Here is a 21,301-nt window from a genome sequence, read left to right as displayed (position 1 = left end):
CCTAGACGACTACCGTCCCCCTTACGACAGGAGACAGAACAGAATAAATCCTAAGGCAAAGAAAAAAGAAATTGACTAGTAGCGGTTACGACGGGAGTACACCCGGAAGCTAATTCCCCAACATGTCTATCCCTAATCGAAACAAACGGATAGACCCCCAAAGGTACCACCATCATAGTTATGGGACCCCGACTACGTACTCAACGGAAGGATCACCAACCTTTTGACATCTATCCGTACTAGAAAGCATTCTGGGTCTGGGGCCGTATTTTGCCACAATGGATCCAGTGGATGCTGTCTATTGAACATAGTTGCGGAGGAGAGTTTCCGTTAACAATGCCTAATTTTTTCTTGTCAGTTAGTTGGAGAGTTAAGGGAAACCTTCTCCACCATGCAGCTGTCAAAGCAAGCCACGAGGCTAAACTGGACGTCTAGACTGGGAGCTCAGCTGAAAAGGATAGTCGTTTATGATAGATAGTAAACAATGAAACGAATCGCTTAGGAGAGAGAGGAGATTTACATTGCGATGAACTAAGTGAGGACACACGTACAAAGTACGAATACTAACGGTAGAAGCGAGATTTACTTACTCCCACAGCATAACTTACTATTTACTCAGTAGTAAGTAAGGAACTAGTTGCCTTCACAATAAGAACATAACCACAATGCGTTAGCATCATAGTACATCATCAACTAACTTCTAGAAAATATAGTATACAGTTTTTACTCCGAACAACCGAAGAGACAATCGCAATAAAATAATACTAATAATACTAAATATAACAAAACCCCCCGATTGACTCAATCGTAGAATTAATCAACTTACTACTATCCCTTGATTCATTCCCATTCAAACTCACCGATGTATATATATATGCATATGTATGGTTGCCGCTATACCCGCAGAAGAAGAAGAGGAAGAAGGCATCTACTTATTTACTTGCCAAGTGTTACATCCGCAAGGGCACACAACATTAGCTAAGAATAGTAGTAGATCGGATAATTTATTTGACTCAAGCTTGTTGCCTTTTCTTTGCCTTCACTACATTGTGGACCATATCCCGAACATTACTTGGGAAGTTATCTAGCTATGTTAGTTTAACTAACTAGTTAGTTAGTTAGTTAGTTCGATAGGTTAGAAGTGTCAGTTGATAATGACGATGAAACCCCCCCCGGGCTCGAGAGGCGAATTTGAATGTAACCCATCCAAGATACTCCGTGAATGAAGCGAAGCGAAGGGATGAAAGGATGGGAGAGTCAAATCCCTAGCAAGAATCTTGTTTTACTCTAGGATCTAGCCTAAGATCTACTGGTTGCATTGTGGTTGGTGGTGTAGAACTTGACGATGGTGTAGATACTATATCATGTGGCGATATAGTTATGAGTACGTAGTAACTAGATAAATGAGACTAGTGGATATGATTTGATTGATTGAATGACGATTTGGGTAAGTAACTGAGTCATGGATGGATGGGATTGTGTACCTACAGGAGGGGATACCAACCAGTATCTCGGTCTCTGATACCAAATAGGTAGATACATTGTCGGGCACACTTGACGCATGTACAGCAGTAGTAGGAGATAGTAGTAGTTACTTATTTTACTCACATGCACGAAATCGCGATCGAATAAACGGCGAACACCGATAACTGGGAGTAACTACTAGTATCACCGAAGACATCCCCTGAATATCATTATATGTGTACAGTAGTATCTGTCTATGTATCTATTACTCCGTGAATAAGTATGTAATAGACAAATGATAGATACTACTTATTGTCGTTACATCGCTACATAGATAGACTGGCAGGAATAATACTAGTAGAACAGTGAGTAGTAGTTACCATTCCCACGGATAGTTAGATGTGACTGATGAATAGCCATCCCATCTCGGCCCGACCATGAAAACAACAAGAACAAACAAACAAAACAATAAATGAATAAAAACACCAGTACTATGTACGTTATTGGCCACTTCGCCTAACGACAGCCACTAGTAATAGTAGTAGTTATTCCTTCGAGTAATAATATTGACAATTTACGTATTCACCTATATACCTACAAAGTAGTAACTAGTAGAGAAGTACTAAATAGCTATCGTCATAAGGGAACGGAATTAACGTACGAATCCAAGTTAGGGAATAGGGAATCCCCCAAGGAAGGGGAGACTAAACCTATTCGGGGAGGTGGACATGGAAAGAGGCTGGCTGAACCTGAACAACAAAAAAACAAACCGAGCCCATGTTTTTTGTCTCCTTCCCCGTAGTTCATGCCCGAAAAGGGCAGGTATTGACACCATCCATCCATCCATCCCAGCACCCATTTTTTTTTCTTTCCCGCCAGTCCAGTCCATTCCAGTGAGCCGGAAACTAGGAGGAAGACGGGGAGGAAATTAGGCAGGTAGTTTTGCACCGGGGTTGGGTTTAGTTTCGTTTAGTTTGTCAGTTAGCTTGACCTTTCGCGGGATAGGGGAATACTAGGAGTACCAGACACTTACCACCTACCTGGACAGGATAGGAGGCGGTGCTACTGCTGCTGCTGCTGCTGCTATGATGCTAATCGGTTAGTCCGGTTGGCCGGGTTGGTATTCGGAAGTATCGGATTTAAACCTGACTGATTGATTGAACTTGACGGACCTGCAGATGGGGTTAACTTTATTACTGGTTAGGTTGTGAAACTTTACTTTTACACTGATGTTTATCGAAGGTCGATTTGTGAATGAGATGCGTACAATTACCAGTTAGATAGATGGATGGATACACGAATAATGGTGTGGACGGATACTGAATCCTCAGTAACAAACAGCTGCCTCCCCCACCAATTATCATCATTCCGAACAGACAAGGTATCCATTCCCTCAGGATGCCTTGCAGCAATCAGGCTCGCATTAGTTGCTTCTGCAGGTTGCCCGGTTTTTGCCACTTGTCGTCACAGTCGCTTTTCTGCTCTGTGCTGTGTGGTGCAGCTAGTCTAGCTCCCCGGGATTTGAATGTCTGTTTGGCTTCTTATCACTGTGCAGATTAGTGTTGGTTTAGTGCAGATATTGCTGGTCATGTGAATCTCCTCCCTGTACTCCGTAGGTAGTATAGTGTCTATCCCATGTTTGATATGGGCAGTACCAAAGATGGGCATATTCTGTCCTAGTTAGTTAGCTATGTAGCTGGCTATTCAACTTCGAAGGAGGTCTAAATACACTTATGAAGTAGCTACGAACCATGGTTTCTATACAGCTCAACCATGGATCCCATAAAGAACCATTGTATACCCGATGCGGCAACAATAAAGAACAACCCCCAGATAAAAGAATCATGAAACCACCAGACCCCGGTCATTTCTCTACATTAGAGTACTGAAGAAAGAAAACAAGAAATGCCATGAAATGCCATGAAATGTCCAAGACATCACTTTATACCCCTTGTCTCATCTCGCTGATCCTCACCACCCTCTTTCTCACCACCATCACCATCCTCCTCCTTACACCACCCACTTTTCTCCCACATATTATCCCTCCCATATGTCCCTCACAATTCCTAAGCCTACCAGACCAGACTCACAGTCGAGTCTTCAACGAGCGCCCTGAACTCGAACGAACAGTCAACGACTCGGACGAAGTCCAGACATGGGAATCCATCCTCCTCCCGCCCGGTGGCGGAGGCATCCTATCTCATACAATTCCCGACCGTATCCATCTCACCGCTGACGAGAAGAAAGAGAAGAAACTCCTCAGCTGGGGGATATCAATGTTCCATCAACTGCACTGTCTGATTGTGCTGCGGGCGATTGTCTTCCCCGAGACGACGGAGAACAAAATCAACTCAACCAGTCAGGCGCATTCGGGCAACATGGTGCATGACAAGGTACATTGGGCGCATTGCTTTGACTATATTGCTCAGGTGGGTTTTCGTTCATTGTACTTGTCTACCTCTCTGCTTTGCTCAAATCTGACCATGATAGGGCATCCTCTGTGCTGCAGATGACACGATCGAACGGCCCCGGAAAACAAAGGACTGGCGCGGTAAGACCATCTTCGACATCGATGGGGTGGGCGCGGTGCATCAGTGTCGAGATGCGAGGGTACTGTGGCAGGCGTCAGTGAAGTCGATGGAGGAGCCGGTGGATATGCAGGGCTGGAGGGAGGGAATGGGCGTGCGGGCGTTCTTGGGCGAGAGGAAAATGGGGGACGATGAGGAGGTGCCGGAGTTGTATAGCTTGGGTATGGAGTAGTACGTTCAACTTGCTGTGATGATAGATGTTGTATCCAAGGATGTTTGTTGCTCAGCTGAGACAGGCGCAAGTCACTTGACCCCAGCCAGGCCAGTCCTCCATCAACTCCGCACTTCCCCACTCTTGCGCTTTCTTTCTCCATCTTCTTCCCTGCTGTTCAGCCATTCCGGCTTTGTTCTGAGCCTGTGGATGTGTTCCCACTTGCCTTTCCCACTTCCCGAGGCAGATAATATAGATGTCATCGCTCGGACAATGGCTGCAATTCGGCAAATGCCAGTCCTTCTACCACTCGATTATGGACAAATGCCAGGCAGTGGTCGATCGCGTTCAAACCCATGAAGCAGTTCCCACACCAATCACCTCATACCTCCCTATATACTCAAAAGATGCGTCGATAGTGATGTGTTCCGAATGTGGGGGACCAGCAGTGGGGATGCGGGGATCTCTATGGACACCATCCGCTACTTTATATAAACTGCTAGCAGACCACCAGATACTACCAAATACTCAGACCCTAGACCTCGTTCAAATCAAACATCATGACTACCACTGAAGAGAAGATTCGTGCTACCTTTCCCGACCTCGAATGGTTCCCCCTCCCACCACCGGCATTGCATCCTGCCTACAACTATCAAGGCTTCCACCCAGGCAAGAAGACAGTCCTTTCCGCAGGACATGTGCGATCTCCAGGTCATCGCGCATTCCACACAGACGTGCTCTTCGAGCAGGATATAGCCATTACCCTCCGCGATGGCATCAAGATATACACCGATATCTTTCGTCCTGTCGACTCCGACGCCAGCCCCGTCCCAGCCATCATCCCATGGAGTCCCTATGGCAAGACAGGCACCGGTCCGCAGAGCTACGACAGCATGGCGCCCTTCCGCGCTGGGCTCGAGAAGAGCCGGACCTCAGGTTATGAGAAGTTCGAAGCCCCCGATCCCGCCGAATGGGTGCCTCGCGGCTACGCCATCATCAACATCGACGCCCGCGGCGCCGGCAACTCCGAAGGCAACATTACCTTCTGGGGCCAACAAGAAGCCGAAGACATCTATGACACGATCGACTGGTTGTCCAAACAACCCTGGTGCAATGGCTCCGTCGGGATGGCAGGCAATTCATGGCTCTCCATCGCACAGGTCAACTTCGCCTCGCGACTCGAGCATCCTGCCCTCAAAGCCCTCGCTCCCTGGGAAGGCTTCACCGACCTATACCGAGACCTAACCATGCGCGGTGGCATGAAGCACAACGAGGCTTTCCACAAATTAATCCTCACCGGCTTCGCCGGTCACGAAACCGCAGAGAACATGCCCGCCATGCTAAGCAAAAGACCCTTCGACGACGCCTACTGGCAAAGCAAACGCATCCACACCGAACGCATCGGCGACATTCCCCTCTACATCCTCGCATCCTACTCCTCGATGCTGCACACGCGTGGCTCCTTCGAAACCTTCCGCACCGCCAAAAGCACCCGCAAATGGCTCCGCGTACACCCATACCAAGAATGGTACGATCTCTACCGACCGGAGATGGTCGACGACCTCTCGCGTTTCTTCGACCGCTACCTCAAGAACATGCCCAATGACTGGGAAAGCACACCACCCGTGCGCCTCTCCCTCCTAGGCTTCGAAGGCAGTTCCGTACCCACCATCCTCGAACGCCCCGAGCAAACCTACCCTTTGACCCGGCAGGAGCTCAAGAAATTCTACCTCAACGCATCAACCAAGACCCTCCAGCCCTCTCTCCCAGACACAGTCACCTCAACAACCCATTCCGCTCTTCACGGCACTTCCGTACGTTCCCTTCCACTCACTCCCCTACCCATACCACCCCCCTTCCCTCGAACCCCATCCTAACAGAACAACAGGACTTCACCCTCCACTTCCCCACCCCCACCCAGTTAGCCGGGTACCCCCGCGTCCACCTATGGCTCTCCACCCCCCACCACACAGACATGGACATCATCGTGCAAATCCGCAAGATCTCCACGACCGGCGAACTCCTCGAACACCTTAACTACCCGTGTCCCGTGCCCGTCGACGCCGTCCCCAACGTCAACACAGCCAAGACGCTCGGGCCGCAGGGGTTTCTGCGTGCGTCGCATGCCGTCACGCGCGACGAGACGCTCTCCACGGAGCATGAGATCGTGTATAAACATGATCGCGCGGAGATGATACCCGCCGGGAAGATCGTGCCGATTGATATTACGTTGTGGCCGATTGGGATGGTGTTTGGGGCTGGGGAGGGGATTATGTTGAGAGTGGCGGGGCGTGATTTGTGTTATCCGGAGGTGGAGTTTGATGATCTAGTGGGAGGGGAGGTGGAGGAGCAGGTGCATGAGGTTCATTGTGGGGAAGGGTTTGATTCTTTTTTGGTGTTGCCGGTTGTATAGATTAAAGATGGTGATGATGGTATGTAGAAGAAGTGGGAGTAAGTAAGTATCTCGGGATGGATATTGATTGCGTTTGCATGTATATTTCAACCTGGTATATAGTAGGGTAGGGTAAGTAGGTAGGTAGGTAGATACAGAGTGAAAGGCTAAGCCTGCTTCTCCAATTGCCTCTCCAACTCCATAGCCTCCGCAAACGAATCCTTCCACGCCGTCGCCTGCTCCTCCGACGGCACCACACAGGGCCGTCTCGGCAAGGCTCCATATCCACGGTACGTCTGCAAGGCACTCTTGACGGCCACAAACCCACCCTTAATCGCCTGCCAATCCGCACGCGCCACAATAGCCTGCAACCTCTGAGCCTCCTCGACCTGACCAGCCTGATACAGCTCCATCACACGCACACTCAACCTCGGAATCAGATTAGCCACGCCACCAATCACTCCATGACCGCCTGCCACCAGCGTCTGGAGCGTGAAGTCGGCGGAGCCACCAAAGGTCAAGAAGCCCGGTTCAGCGGCGGCAGCAATGCGCGCCAATTTACCCGTGTTTCCACAAGTCAGCTTCACGCCGACGATGTTGGGGTGTTCCGCCAAGGCGAGGATGTCGTCTGAGGAGAGGTCCAGGCCCGAGGAGGCGCCGGGGAAGTTGTATACCAGGATAGGGATGGGGGAGGCGGAGGCGACGAGACGGAAGTGGTCGAGGAGGTCTTTGGGAGAGAGGAGGGATTTGTAGTACGAGGGAGGGAGAATCAGGGTATAGTCGCCTCCGGAGGCGGCGGCGTCTTGGCACAGTTGGATGGTCTCGCGGGTGGAGGCGGCGCCGCAGCCGACGATGAGCGGGGCGGAGGGCGCGTGGGTGTCGAGAGCCTGTCGGGTGGTGGAGGTGATCAGGTTGCGTTCTTCACGGCTGAGGTGGACGGCTTCGCCATTGCTGCCTTGCACGACGAGACCGGTCACGCCGGCTTGGGCTAGATAGGTGGCGTGTTGGGCGGTGGTGGTCAGGTCGAGGTCTTCATTGGGAGAGGTGAAGAAGGCGACGGTTGGGACGTAGATGCCGGGTTTGAGGGGGCGGGGGGTAATGGCCATTGTGGAGGTGGTGATTGGGTCGGTGATCAATCTGGGGTAGTAGATGTGGTGGTGAGGGAAGTATAGAGAGTGGTGGTGGTGGATGGGGTGAATGCGGGGGAAGATGAAGGAGGAGAAGGAGGAGGATAGATGGAAAGCAATGAGGATGTCGTTGCCATGATATAAGAAAGTAAAAAAAAGCCAGTGGGTGGCTAGGAGGGGAAACAGTTCCAGTCAAGTTTGGAGAGAGTCGGACATTGAGCCGGTTGACTCCATCCAGACAGCGTCGAGCAGAAAACAATCCAGCCAAAAACCCCCACGCACCCCACACTCTTCTCCAGCAGATCCCCTCCTATGGCAAGTCAGGGTAGCTCCCACCCCCACGTCGTGCAGGGAGACATTATGGTAGAGGAATGGGGTAGGCACCGGAGAATTGGTTCCTCGGAGAAATGAAAAAGTGAGCCCGGAAAAAGGAGTGAACGGGATGGATATGAGATTGAAGTTGATGCAGTGAGAGAGTTGGAGAAGGAAAGGAGAGGAAGAAGTAAACATGTTATAAGTAAAGATGTATGTATGTATGTATGTATGTATGTAGGCTAGTCAAGTGAGGTATCGTTGTGACAGGTATCATACACCATAACGGTAACACAGGTCCGGTCAGGTACTGAGACATACCTCCTGCGGTATCCGTAAAGATACAACTTTCAACTCCTCCCCAATCCGGAACAACATCCAGGCCTGCAGCTGCGATTCTCGAGTTGCTTCAATCCTACCAACTTCAATCCTCCGAATCGCCCCCGCCTGGCCCTGACATGCCGTGCACGCATCCCTCCTGACCTATTTTCCCCCCACGTCTCAATTCCTCTCTCCCCCCCTCGATCCTCCCGAATGACCTCCACCACCCTGATGCCTGTCCGTGTCTCCCTGCGACGAGATCCTCCTCATCACGGCCATTCCCCCGACCAGCCGGACTCCGAACCACCAGCAAAGCGAGCTCGTCTCCAGACTCAATCGTCATCGCGTCGTCGCAAGAGCTCCCCCGATCTGCTGGACACCACCACGACGGAGAACTCATCCTCCTCGGCTGCCACACCCTACAAACTCTCGTCTCATCATCATCCCCTGCGCCGGCGGACCTCGACGCGCCGCCCGCTGGCCAGCAATAATCCCACCTCGTCGTCACCGGCCACTCCGCGACCGAATCCCCGTCCGAATCCCCGTCGCATACTCCGCAATGATTCCACCCCCACAATCACATCATATTTCCTTCCTGTCGGTCGCGAATCGCCAGATCCATTAGATACCATTTCTCCCTCCGCGACGGCCAACTCGTCGGTCTCGCGGAGGGTCGCCCCGGCGGGGACACCCTCCGCCGTCACCACCACCGCCGCCGCCTCCTCTTCCGCCCGTCGCCCGCGCCGCTCAACTGCCGCCGCTGACCCCGAGCCTGAGGCAGCTGCAACGCCTATACAGCAGCCTACATCGGCCTCGATAGCATCTAAACCCTCTCAACCTGCCCCAGATGCGACCCCGCAGCAGCCGACAGTTCCGACCGAGCAGCCATCCACCGGGCGCGAGCAACGGCGCTCCCTCCGCTCCCATGATGGTGGCTCCCGCGCGCGCAGCGAGCTGGCGCTCTACTTTCCCAACTATGAGGAGCTCCTCAGTATGGAGCCGCCAAAGACCGGTAAGACTGCAGAAGAACATGCTTGATTTAACAAAATGTTCGGCTGACAATTGGCCTGCACAGAGTTTCTCGCGGGAAATACCACCATCAAACTCCTCGACGACCTCCACGAACCGCTCATACCATCCTCCGACCCCATTTCTGATACCGATACACCCTTTGGAAACCCTCTCGTGAACCTCCACAACTGCGAAACAATCACCCTTCCCGATCCGTCTACCTCCCCACGCATACCTCCCACCGCCGAAGATTCTCCCACAACCTCTCCCGACCCTCTCAGCGAAGAAACCTACTTCCGCCCGCACCGGCGCAATGAGCGACAAGAAAAGCAACTGCGCAACATCGAGCGCGACCGCGCCCAGCACGAAAAGCAAAACTTAGACCGTCTCCTGGATGACCTCCAAGGCCACGACTGGCTGCGCGTCATGGGAATCACCGGACTGATCAGCGACCCGGAGCGCAAACACTTCGAGTCCAAACGCACCTACTTCATCCGGGAGATCTCCGCCGTCCTGCAGAAGTTCAAAATCTGGAGGGAAGAAGAAAAGCGCCGCAAGTCAGAAAAGGACAAACCGGCCGAGGAAGAGCCCGTCCCACCCACCACCGCTAGCAGTAGCAAAAAGGACCACTCCCCAGAAACAACAGCCACATCCCCCAACGGCGACCCAGAAGACGGCACCACCCCGTTATCCGACGCCCAAAGCTGCGGTGGAGATCCCCCAGACCCCAACGACGTCGACGCCTGGGCAGCAAGACAACTACATCAGGAAGCAAGATCCGCCACTACAACAACCACAGCAAACACCACGAATCCTATAACCACAAGTACCTCAACGGGCAAGAAACTAACCAAACCCTCATCCTCCACCAAACACAAAGCCACCGCCTCCAACATAGCCCCTCCTCCTTCTCCTCCTCCTCCACCACCACCACCAGCAGAAATATTACCCCCCGAACCCACCAAACCCTTCACCTCCTTCTACTCGAAACCCCATCTCCGCGAACTAGCCCTCGCTGGACCAGCCCGGAAAGGTCGAACCCGCTTAGCCTTCGGACAACCTATTCCCGAGATTGAAGAGCGCGAGTTCGAGCTCCCCGCGGAGATTCTCACGCCCGAAGCGATCGATTCGTGTCGACGGAAGAGGCGAAGGATGAAGAGGGCGAGTGGACGCGGGGAGACGGGGTAGATTGCATGATTGCATTAGATTACTGGTGTTCTGTTTCCCTTCTTTCTGCATTTGAAGAGGGAATTTACTGGAGTGAGTGTGTTTGGTTTGGTATGGGTTGGTTCGGTATGGTACACTATGGATGGCGTTGAACAGTGGTTTGTTTCATTCTTTCGAATTCTCTTCTTCGTTTTCAATTTTCTTTTCTTTTCTACTTCTCTATACTTTTACTTTACTTTACTTTATCTATTAGGGTTTCTTAGTTTTGTCGGTGGACGGTTTACATATACCATTTTATTCATCTATTCTTATCGTTACATCTCTTCCTGTTTCTAGGGATAACTTCCCTGAGACTTTGTCCTCTTTCAAGTCGGATACATGGTCTGTTGTGTTATATCTGCGGCATTTAGTGCTTTGCTTTGACGCGTGGTGGGATTGGAGTTACGTTCATGGTCAAGACACTGGAGTCGGTTGGCGTTAGTCTCAAGCTTGTCATGCTTTTTCTCGATATCGATCATGCGCATAATGTATTTACAAGTTTATATACAAGACTCCATCTTGTTCATACCAGGACATCATAACGATCGTAACCAAGGTCGACCCTCAAACGCCATATTCCCAGTCTATCACGAGCAAACAGACAATTGACATAACCTCATCACACATTAGACAGTACTCATGCAGGTGAAACTGGCATGGTGGGGATCGTCGTGGATGGCCTTTCCGGAGACATAGAGCCCAAGACCGCACTGTATATGTGAGTAGACTGGTCTGGATCAGTGGAGGATATACATACCAGACAACATCCAACTGCCAAAGCAAGCAAGTTGACAGCAGAAAGGGCGAATTTCTTCGGAGACGAGAACCATCGGCCAGAGTTCATGTAGAACCAGAAGATCGCGCTCAGGCCGAAAGTGAACCAACTGGCGAAGAGCGCAGTCTGCATATTGTTAGACTGTCCTTGACTTGTACAAGTGCAACTGGGACCAGGGTGTAGGACATACAACCAAGCTCAGCAATTTATTGAACACTGGAATCGCTTCCGCAATGATCCAGGCGAGCACCCACAGTGTTAGGACAATTGCGGTCCAAGAGCCCACGGCAGTCCAGGTACGCTTATGCATGTGGTCAGTGCCACGGAAGATACGCACATAGACGGACTTGGCAGACACATGTCCGTTGATAACGCCGGCGATGATGATCTGTATGGTTGTCAGAAACCAGCATTGTTATACGGAGTTGCAACATACTGTCGGAAGCGCAATGCCATAAGCAACTTTGGACACAACCGTGCTGGCGGAACCCAGTGCGGGAGAAGTAACTGTGGATCCCCCATAGCAGTAGATCACGACGGCTGCAACGAGATAGAGGGTCATATCGACGCTCTGCAACAGCATCAAGGCTTTGGGATAGTCGGCTGGATTTTTCAATTCCGCTGCAAGGCTAAAGAATGCAGCATGTCCAGCTATAACAGGATTAGCTTGACAATCAAAGCGACTTCGGCAGCGGATACTAACAAAATGCAAAGACGATATTGGCCACCGCGGTGAAGCCGTGGATTAGGTCGGTTCTGACCGTTGCTTCAACTACCTTCCCAGGGTGTGAGATACCCACCCCGATCATTGTGATGAACACAGATGACAAGATGCTAATGAAAGCTGGCTATAGTCAGCGTCGCTCTGCACGATAACTACAAGTTTGGATTGCTTACAAATTAACGAGAGCCAGGACATCTTTTCCAGAGTGCGCGGCAACGAGCACGCGAAAGAGACAACCAGGCCCACCACTCCAAAGACGATGGAGCACGTGCCATGGTCAGTCAAGGCATTCATGGCAATCGTGAAGGTTAGCAGGTGGCTGGCCATGATGAAGATGAGGAATATGATCTGGGCAAATCCCAACAGCTCACGGCCAAAGCGGCCAGCAAGCACCTCACCCGCATCAGCCATGTTGCAAACGTGCGGATACCTCCACTTGAACTGGCCGATCACATAGCCCGTGTAGGTGGCCAGGCCACCCAGGCAGACCAGGATAATCACCGAGCTGGAGGTGGTGATGTCAGTGACAGATACCTCACAGGAGGTCGCATGCACCTACGGGACTAAACCCAAGCCGGCAACGGCAGCAGGCAAGGACAGCACCCCCAGGGAGACTGTTTCAGCCACCATGAGCAGGCCGCATTGCCTAGATAGACGTCAGGAACAATGTTGAGATATGTAGTACAATGGCTTGCATACCACCACTTGAGGACCTTGTACTTGACCTCCGCAAACTCTTCATTCCCAAAGGCATCTTGTGTCTGCTGAAGAGCGAGGTCTTTGTTCTCTCCGATTTCGAGAGAGCTCTGTTCAGTCGACACTTCCTTCTCTTCCCACAGCTCCTGGTCGGCCACCGTGGGGGGTGCCGGATAGATCTCTGAAGATCTCATGATGACGGCGTTACTGCTCGAGCAGAGTACAGAACGAAATGCTCGAGTTGTAGCACTTGAGCCCGTGCAATGGAGTAAAGAGACAGGCTCCCTGTTGACCTCAGCCTGCTCGTTATAAATATGAGGAGGGAAAGGAGCTGCGGGACGAGGAAGAGAGAGAAAACAAAGTGATTGCCTGGAGGAGCCGAGTTAAAGGCACATTGCAAAGAAATTGCGTTATTGCCATGGAGCCGCACGACCTTCCGAACAGCCAGCCTCGTTGGGGAGGGGGTTGTTCAGGATGTCGCATGCATGCGGTGGAGACACTCGAAGACGTAACCCAGACTTGCACTTGCCGTGAACCACGGCTTTCCCGATTCTGCAGGAATCGGTTCCACCATGATTTGACAGTTAAACTTCCGCGGATATCAATCTATCCCTTCCTTGAGGTCATCCAGAACCGAGCTGCAAGTTCAAGTGTCACAACGCCGGGCAACACCGGCAGGAGAACATCAGGCACTGCCTTGATTAAGCATGACTGTGGCATTGCTCGTGATAAGAGTGATACATGGCAGTGTAATTTTGCATTAGAAAGGGATTCCTTAGTCGATTCCAAGAATGCCCAGCCTTTCCACTTCCTGTTTGAAGATCGGCCTGTGTAACCCTGCCGGTCCCAGGCTGACTTCTGGTTGGCCCGTCACCCTCTGTGAAGATCCAACGTTACACTGGGCTTATCGGACGGATGCGACGGGCTGCTCATCCACTTTACTACTTACTACTTATTCACTTGTTCATACTCGCCATTGTTTCTGGATTGGGATACCTTGCTATGATTTAATATAGTTAATGTTGGCTACTTAAGCTTCAAAGGAGCTCAAGAACGTTCTCAACATGACATAAACCGCTCTCAACAAGACGAGGCATTTTACACCCCCGAGGCCATCTCAGGTCGCCATTGCATACCGCTCGTCATCAGTAATGTGCTCAGAGAATCCGGATAAAGGCGGAATGGGATCCCGCTTTCTTAATCAATTGGTCATGGAAATTCATATCCTCAGTTTCTCTTACATGTACAGTTCCTGCTTTGCGGGGAATATAACTCACCCCACAAGTATTATCCCTCATGGCTGGGGTAGAATTGATTTACTAGTCCAGGAATTTACCAGAATTGGCTTCCTTATGTCCAATGGGCGTCGGCCATCCCCTGATCTGGAAAAGATCGTGGATGCAGGGACCACACGGCATAAATACCATCCCCACCTCTAAGCGTTACCCCGTATTCGCCCAAGAAGATCCGGGGTAGATCTGTTAGGAACCCGGCTAGCTGCGGACAAGATGTCTTGACACTGCGGGGTTTGTATACACTGCTATTATCGAAAGACTGCCGTAGATTGTCACATGTATGCGTGTTAATGCAAAGAGGATGAGGTGGATGGTACTATTAAAGAGCAAAAGAATCGAACAGTATACTCTCTTATCGTGATGTACCTATAGAGAGTGAGATAGACGACCGGCCCAAAGACGTCGATTCTGTAGGTGTGCTACTGTACCAGGACCCTACTACTAGTACTTCTTTAAATCGATAAAGAGTGATATTGCATAGGCTAGGTCCGTTGAAGGGTGGTTTCTCGTTTCAGCAATATGTTTTCCGTCTATTCAAGTAGTCTCTGGGACCCAATGGGTACTAACTATCATCTCCCCTCATACCTCTTTGTGACAATCCCATCCCTTTCTCTTCATCATCCTCATGCCCAAGTGGCCAGGCAGCTCTTTGGAGGTTCAGATAAGACCCCCATGGAACAGGGCTACCTTCCAGTTGAACTATCACAACAAATATTCATCCGTCCAAACCGCTCTCCACCGCTCTTCTCTACCATTGAAACCAGCTCGCAACCCGACTGCAGCTTCATATGCCCTCAAATTAGCATTCATTCTCCCTTAAGACCATCTACATTACTTCTCTGCCAGAACATGGGCCAGCCAGCCATTATCTCGGAACGACCCGGATTGCGAACTACTGTCCAGACTGCATCTACGGCATTCGTATCTGGCACGAAAGACCGAAGAATGGAAACAACAATTTTCTCGTCCCCAATATCGCGAAGATAAACTCGGTTCTTCGCTGCCATACAGAGTGTTTTGCATCAGCCAGCCTGGGTTCGGTAAGACTTAATTCCTACAAGCCACTCCTACCCTTCCCCAAAGAGATGAAAATCACTTATCATTCCAACGATGATGTGATATGACTACAGAATAGCAGTGCATCTCCACTCTTCAGTGTTGAGCTACATCCACGACTACGCTTGGGTTACATGTTATCAACTTGAGCGACAAATAGCTATTTGATAGCAATCATTAGAGATCAACAGTTCAGTATGAAGCGTTTCCACGCTCCCTCGGCCCGAGTCCCCGATAACCTACTCAACACCAGGAAGGTCCTTCCAGGCGCTAATCGTCCAGCAATATGGAGACCATGAGTAAGCAGCTGGCAGACCTTCCCAAAACGGCAAAACAAGACGCCATTTGCCCGCTCGTCCACCTGACTCGGCTCTCGCCAGTCTCATCGCAGTTTTGACTCTGGTCTGCACGATGTGAGTCCCCAAGCAGAATTTGGAGTGGTGGGCTAGACCCCAAGATCCACATGTGGTTCCTCACCGACAGATAGAGAGGCAAGCTGCCACACCTCGCTTGAACTTCGGGTTTACCCCACCATCAAGCATCTCATCAACTGGGGTCGGTTTTTAGGTAGCCGCGATTACCTGCTATAGAGCTAAGCGACAGTGGAGCTAGTTGCTGCTGCCAAGGATTACGGTTGCTTTCTCTCGTATATAAGTAACTGGCTACTCCAGTGCGCGGTTGTCCTTCTCAATGCGACTCATCAATCCAGTCAATCAATAAAACATGGGCGACCACAGAGAAGCTGGACATGGCAACTACGCTCAGGATGAAACCACTCCGGCTGATGAGTCTACGTTCCTCCTTCCCAAGGATGTAGGAGATGTCAAAAGCAAGATTCTCAGTACCAACTTTGCCGCATTGATGGCCGGGCTGAACGGTACATTGCCCCGCCCCCTGTAACTCGCTTGCGATCGCAAACCGAAGCTGACAGTCGAATGGGTCGATCATAAAGATGCTGCATTGGGCCCTCTGATCCCGTACATACAACCGAGTTATGATGTTGGTCTTCTGCAGGTGTCCATCATCTACCTAGTCAACTTTGTGGGTTGGGTTGTCGCCTCATTCGCCAATATTCATGTCTGTTCTCATATAGGAACGGGTGGTACATTGGTCCTGGGAGCAACCATTCAGTGTCTCGGCTATGCCTTGATGTTCTGGAGTCCGCCTTTCCCCCTCTTCGTGGCAGCATTCTTCTTCACTGGTTGCGGCGTAGCTTTCCAAGATGCCCAGATGAACATGTTCACTATAACTGTCAAGGACGCCCATCGGTGGCTGGGCATTTTGCATGCCGTGTATGGCGTTGGAACCATCCTCGCACCATTGATCGCCAATACGATTGCCTCAAGAATGCCAGTCTGGCACCATTACTACCTTGTGACCATGTTGCTCGGCGTACTAAACATCACATCTCTGGTCTGGACCTTCAGAAAGGGGCTCTTCCGTCCGAATGTGAGCAATGCGAAGGAGACGGCCGGCAAGGAGCTTCGAGAAACAGTGTCAAACAAGACTGTGTGGATATTCAACGGCTTCTTCTTTTTGTACGTTGGCGCGGAGGTGACTGCTGGAGGTACGTTCTTCCATGATTGGAGCCAGCTCCTTGCTGACGTGTTTCAGGTTGGCTTGTGCAGTTCCTTGTTTCGGTGAGAAATGGCGACCCTACCAAAGTAGGATATATTGCGTCCGGCTTCTGGACCGGCTTTACCTTGGGCCGTGTTGCTTTAGCGGATATCACGCATCGCTTGGGTGAACGGCGCATGGTGTTTGTTTATACCGCGTTGGCTGTGGCGATGCAGCTATTGTTCTGGTTGGTGCCAGACATCACTATCAATGCAGTCACAGTGTGTTTCCTGGGTGAGTATGCTCCATCCCAGCGCATTGCGAGACACAAGGTACGCCACTGTTAAGAACACTGCTAATAGTTGGCACCAGGTTTCTTTATCGGTCCTTTCTACCCAGTTGGACTCTATGTTCTCACCAAGGTCATCCCAAAAGAACTTCACGTGGGAGCAATGGGTAAGTAGCTGGCATGTGAATGTGGACTTGCTCATGCTGATCATCAACAGGATTCACTGCCAGTCTTGGACAGGCAGGGTCTGCTGCATTCCCTTTCCTAACGGGGGCGGTGGCCTCCCAGGCCGGCGTCCAGGTTTTGCAGCCCATCATGCTGGGGCTGCTCATTGGGATTGCCTTTTTCTGGTGCTTGGTCCCTAGACAGAGGCCAATCACGCTTTGAGTAGATGTAGGAAGGCCATAGTGGCGCTACATTTAAGATGCGGCGCTATACCTACGCATGGGCAGTTTTGCTATGTTGATAAATAACATTTCGATCCTTGGACCGATGTGGTTTGATGAAGATATGCTGCTTCCATGAACATCACGAGTATCATGCTCTCAAGGAAGTCGAGAAGCATTTTCACTTCGAACCTGATCGTTCAAGCACCATCTCTAGGCGCGCGTCTGGACCGCAACATAGATGGCAAGTCGCACACCCATTAACAGGGTGTTTAAACCGTCAATGCATATAATGATGTGTCATTATTGGTTCTTGTTTCATCACGGACAGCACTAGTCAATAAGAGCATTAGCAACGGAACTTAGAATATGATTCAAGTCCAACAAGCAGCAATGACAAGTAAGCTCAGAGAGAAGATTTAAGTCGACATAGCCTTACACATCCGCAGATGGTATGGCGCTCCGACTAAGGATGACTGATACGATGTTTTCATCATGTAGGAAGCAGAATAGCAAGGAAGCAAACAAACAGCGTAAAGTAGACTTACCATGTCAGAAAGATCAGGCTGGTGTGCATGCAAAGCACCTTGGGTCTCGAACACGAATGTCGATACTGTCTCCTGCAGGGCCGCGGAACCCAGAGCGGCTAAACGCAGCACATATACCTAGGCAGGCAGGCAGGTAAATTTGAGGCAATCACATGAAAACCAATCTGATCAACCCTCAATCATCATACGAAATGATCCTCCTGCCCGTAAACTGCGGCACAGGCCTAGAAGCCGCCTTCGAATTCGTATTCGAAGCAGAAGCAGAAGCAGAAGCACCCCCAGCCCCATCCCCATAATCCATCTTCACATCCGCATCTTCTTCTGTACCAGCTGCGTCGGTCTTTACGTCCGCGTCTGCAACTACGGCACGCTCCGCAGCAGCAGCAGCAGCCGCCGCCTCCTCTTCCTCCCGCAACTCCTTCTCCCTCCTCAAGGCATGGATCTCACTATGTCTGAATATGCGGATTTGTTCGTCCGTGAGGGTGCGTTTCACGCCATCGGGGTAGTAGCCTAGGTCTTCTTCTTCTTGTTCTTCGTAGTATTCATACTGCTCTTCTTCCAAGGTGTATTGTTCTTCGTGGTTGTATGAGGGGTATTCTTCGGGCTGGTTGGTATTGGTCACTTGTTGTGGCTGTGGTGTCTGGGCGATGACGCTCCCAGGGAAGTGCTTTGCTTGGAAAGCGTAAAGGTCTTCCTGTGGGGGTTAGGTATTTGCTTGCACATTTGATTATCTTCTGGGGAGGATAGCGTACGATGGTAATGGGTGGTGGTGGGGTGATTAGGGACATTTTGGAGGGTGTGGGATGATTTTTTTTGTTGGTTAAGGGGGGGGGGGGGAGAGGATTGAAGATGAATTTGAGGATGAAGAAGATAGCTAGCTAGCTAGGTAAGCTAAGCTACGCGTGTGTTGGTTGGTGGTGGGCGGGTTAGCGGTTTGTGACGTGCCTGGGGCGGGATGTATTGTATTGTATGGGACGGATGAATATTACGGGTGGTTGGTTATGCTGGTGTGTTTCATAATCTACACAGGATGAAATTTTACTGGGGAAATAGACCAGACTAGAAGTATCTGAGACTATTGTTGGTTCGGTAAATGGCTTTACTTCTTAGTAGTTCACTATGTTTGATGGTTGAAAGGTCTGGTGATTGTATTGAGAAATTGCAGAGTGTGCATTTCTTTTGGGTATTGCTGTTGATGGAATATATATATTCTCTTATGACTAACAGTAGTAAGTAGTACTGTTAGTAGTAGTAGCTTGGTCGATAAATAAATAGATAGACAGACTATTAAGTACTTCTAGCGGTTTCACGGTATGGTGCCTGGTCGATGCCCGTGTGGATACTTAGTAGCTTGAGGTGCTCAAGAGGTAGAGAGTTGGAACAACAATCCACTACGACGGCATAGGCTACAATATTGCTCATGGGATGCAGTTATTACGACATAGTATGTGAAAAAGTTATGCACTTCTAGTAGTTACTAGTATATCTGTCAGGAGAAATCTAGTAATATAGGAATAGCCGATGCATGTTCGAGTTACACTGGGCACAGTAATTGACCGGTGTTGGTAGTTTCGTGCTCAATTTCTACTACTTCGATATCTTTGAACCTGGAAGCTAGTATAACCAGTAACCAATTCGGTCCCTGATATACTATGAGTATCGCTGGAAGAGTCAGCGTTAATATAGCAAAACCTTCCATCTACGTGCACTTCTATGTCTATATAACTTGTCATCGCTCTACTGCAGTGGTATACTAGAAACATGATTCCCAATCTTCACCTTGACACAATCAAACCGCACCTTCAACTCACGTGCCCTACGCAAATCCACACCTCCGATCAGCTCCCTCTCTGCAGACAATAGACCCGTCAAGCTCCATGCCAACGAGATATGGAAGCAGTGAGAGTAATCAGCCCCAGACTGGCCAGACTGGCCAGACTCGCTTGACACCCGTGGCAGTGTCGTACCACCACCATTTGACTTCCACTCAGCCGCCACATCCTGCGACGACTCGTATAGAGGAGGCTGTTCAAACCGCGCCAGGGCTCGATTAGACAGCCGAAGAAGACGATTCAAATTATCTTCCTCTGGCTTTTCCGCACGTAAGACATAGAACCACCGCGTCTTTTCGTAATTTGAGACACAGTCGAGGCTATTTGTCGAGACGTGGAACCTTGCACAGCTTGTCAGCATGATGAATTGGATCGATCACGAAGATAATAGTCCCCAAGAAAATAAGCAAGTCAGCTACTTACGTTGGAATTTGCGACTCTTTCAGCTGAGACTGAAACATGTCCAAGAATGACTGTCGCTGTTCTGTCCGTAGCACGACCGGTCTAGACAGACTAATGTGGAGGGGCAGTTGTGCGCCAAGATCACTATGTAGTAGGCTGTGGAGCTGAATCGTGCTTCCATCGAGCCTATCCTTGATCTGCGCTATGACATCGCTAAGAATAGAAAGCTCATCTTTGGATGGGTACCCTGTAGATTGGTCATACGGGTGTTATTTCCGTTCTCGAGAACCTAATTACTGCCAGAGGATGCTGGTGGTGGTGGTAATGATGATGATGGATGACACATACACTCCAAGTAGATGTGGGTCGGCCAGTTCCCTTCAACATGGGGAATGACCCTTTTTCGGCCTCCGTGGAGACTGGGGTCGTCGGTCACGCTGACACGAGTGCTGGAGGCATAGAGATCGTGAAACGCGGCTGGTAAGGGTGGGAGTGAGGAAGATGGATTGTTGGCGGCTTGACGGGGCCTTTTTGCTGGGGGCTGAGGGGGATCGTTCTCTGCTTCAGACTCAGATTCAGAATATTGCACCAAAGCCATGACAGGGTCAGGAACATTGGTTGGAAGTGGTCATCCAGGATGAATTTGGTGGCCGCAGTTGGAGTAGTAAATTGTTGTTCCATCGGGTCGGCATGGTGGAGCCGGGCTGTCCGTATTGAAACTCTGCTTTTTACGGGTAGGGCTGCCAAGACTCGCCAGTTGAAGCTGGAAGGGGTTCTAGATTGGAGTGGACTTTTTACAGATGAATAGAACACATCATGGTTTTGATTCTGTGAGAAGAATGTTCTGTCGTGAGATGACTCTTCTTCCTTTTCTTTTTTTCTTGATTACTTTCATGGTGGCTCCAAATGTCTACTCTGTACGCTGAGGCGTCCGTCTTACTGTCTCAGCAGAGGTCAATAGCGATCGGACCACAAGGGACCACAAGGTGAGCGAGGACAATAGCGCGATACTTCATCGACTCTTTGTTTGTTAGCATTAATTATTGCCCAGAAGACTCCGTAGCAGCAGGGGTATGGGCGCATATTGGATGGATTACGTCGAAGCTTGTTCGCATTATCCATGTCACCTCGGAAGGGTTGGGGCCCCTATCCATGGATAGACCTCAGCC

At 50.4% G+C, this 21,301-nt stretch overlaps 9 protein-coding genes across 9 annotated transcripts; 5 read left to right on the top strand and 4 right to left on the bottom strand.

Moving 5' to 3' along the window:
• Positions 1 to 3,374: 3,374 nt before the first annotated feature.
• AKAW2_70612A (uncharacterized protein) lies at positions 3,375 to 4,224 on the top strand (the record flags this gene model as incomplete). Its single annotated transcript, XM_041683213.1, has 2 exons — positions 3,375 to 3,893; positions 3,955 to 4,224. The coding sequence occupies 2 exons, from the start codon at positions 3,375 to 3,377 to the stop codon at positions 4,222 to 4,224; spliced, it is 789 nt and encodes a 262-aa protein (XP_041547496.1).
• Positions 4,225 to 4,242: 18 nt separating this feature from the next.
• AKAW2_70611A (uncharacterized protein) lies at positions 4,243 to 4,563 on the top strand (the record flags this gene model as incomplete). Its single annotated transcript, XM_041683212.1, has 1 exon — positions 4,243 to 4,563. The coding sequence occupies one exon, from the start codon at positions 4,243 to 4,245 to the stop codon at positions 4,561 to 4,563; it is 321 nt and encodes a 106-aa protein (XP_041547495.1).
• A 200-nt stretch (positions 4,564 to 4,763) lies between these two features.
• On the top strand, positions 4,764 to 6,616 carry AKAW2_70610A (CocE/NonD family hydrolase; the record flags this gene model as incomplete). Its single annotated transcript, XM_041683210.1, has 2 exons — positions 4,764 to 6,017; positions 6,092 to 6,616. 2 exons carry the CDS (start codon positions 4,764 to 4,766, stop codon positions 6,614 to 6,616), a joined length of 1,779 nt encoding a protein of 592 aa, XP_041547494.1.
• Positions 6,617 to 6,762: 146 nt separating this feature from the next.
• AKAW2_70609S (dihydrodipicolinate synthase family protein) lies at positions 6,763 to 7,701 on the bottom strand (the record flags this gene model as incomplete). Its single annotated transcript, XM_041683209.1, has 1 exon — positions 6,763 to 7,701. One exon carries the CDS (start codon positions 7,699 to 7,701, stop codon positions 6,763 to 6,765), a length of 939 nt encoding a protein of 312 aa, XP_041547493.1.
• Positions 7,702 to 8,568: 867 nt separating this feature from the next.
• Positions 8,569 to 10,554, top strand: AKAW2_70608A (acetyltransferase SAS4-like domain-containing protein; the record flags this gene model as incomplete). Its single annotated transcript, XM_041683208.1, has 2 exons — positions 8,569 to 9,367; positions 9,431 to 10,554. The coding sequence occupies 2 exons, from the start codon at positions 8,569 to 8,571 to the stop codon at positions 10,552 to 10,554; spliced, it is 1,923 nt and encodes a 640-aa protein (XP_041547492.1).
• Positions 10,555 to 11,198: 644 nt separating this feature from the next.
• Positions 11,199 to 12,961, bottom strand: AKAW2_70607S (neutral amino acid permease; the record flags this gene model as incomplete). The annotated part of the gene is made up of 8 exons (XM_041683207.1): positions 11,199 to 11,282; positions 11,330 to 11,473; positions 11,538 to 11,735; positions 11,784 to 11,998; positions 12,051 to 12,191; positions 12,245 to 12,576; positions 12,631 to 12,717; positions 12,771 to 12,961. The coding sequence occupies 8 exons, from the start codon at positions 12,959 to 12,961 to the stop codon at positions 11,199 to 11,201; spliced, it is 1,392 nt and encodes a 463-aa protein (XP_041547491.1).
• A 2,880-nt stretch (positions 12,962 to 15,841) lies between these two features.
• Positions 15,842 to 17,351, top strand: AKAW2_70606A (putative MFS transporter; the record flags this gene model as incomplete). The annotated part of the gene is made up of 5 exons (XM_041683206.1): positions 15,842 to 15,995; positions 16,071 to 16,685; positions 16,733 to 16,969; positions 17,048 to 17,131; positions 17,182 to 17,351. 5 exons carry the CDS (start codon positions 15,842 to 15,844, stop codon positions 17,349 to 17,351), a joined length of 1,260 nt encoding a protein of 419 aa, XP_041547490.1.
• Positions 17,352 to 18,073: 722 nt separating this feature from the next.
• Positions 18,074 to 18,686, bottom strand: AKAW2_70605S (uncharacterized protein; the record flags this gene model as incomplete). Its single annotated transcript, XM_041683205.1, has 2 exons — positions 18,074 to 18,592; positions 18,651 to 18,686. 2 exons carry the CDS (start codon positions 18,684 to 18,686, stop codon positions 18,074 to 18,076), a joined length of 555 nt encoding a protein of 184 aa, XP_041547489.1.
• A 949-nt stretch (positions 18,687 to 19,635) lies between these two features.
• Positions 19,636 to 20,730, bottom strand: USB1 (HVSL domain-containing protein; the record flags this gene model as incomplete). Its single annotated transcript, XM_041683204.1, has 3 exons — positions 19,636 to 20,071; positions 20,154 to 20,379; positions 20,481 to 20,730. 3 exons carry the CDS (start codon positions 20,728 to 20,730, stop codon positions 19,636 to 19,638), a joined length of 912 nt encoding a protein of 303 aa, XP_041547488.1.
• Positions 20,731 to 21,301: the final 571 nt, after the last annotated feature.

This window comes from Aspergillus luchuensis, chromosome 7, assembly GCF_016861625.1.
Source record: "Aspergillus luchuensis IFO 4308 DNA, chromosome 7, nearly complete sequence".
NCBI classification, from domain to species: domain Eukaryota; kingdom Fungi; phylum Ascomycota; class Eurotiomycetes; order Eurotiales; family Aspergillaceae; genus Aspergillus; species Aspergillus luchuensis.
Note: the sequence above shows the minus strand (reverse complement) of the source record. Positions and strands in the feature narration are given on the sequence as shown.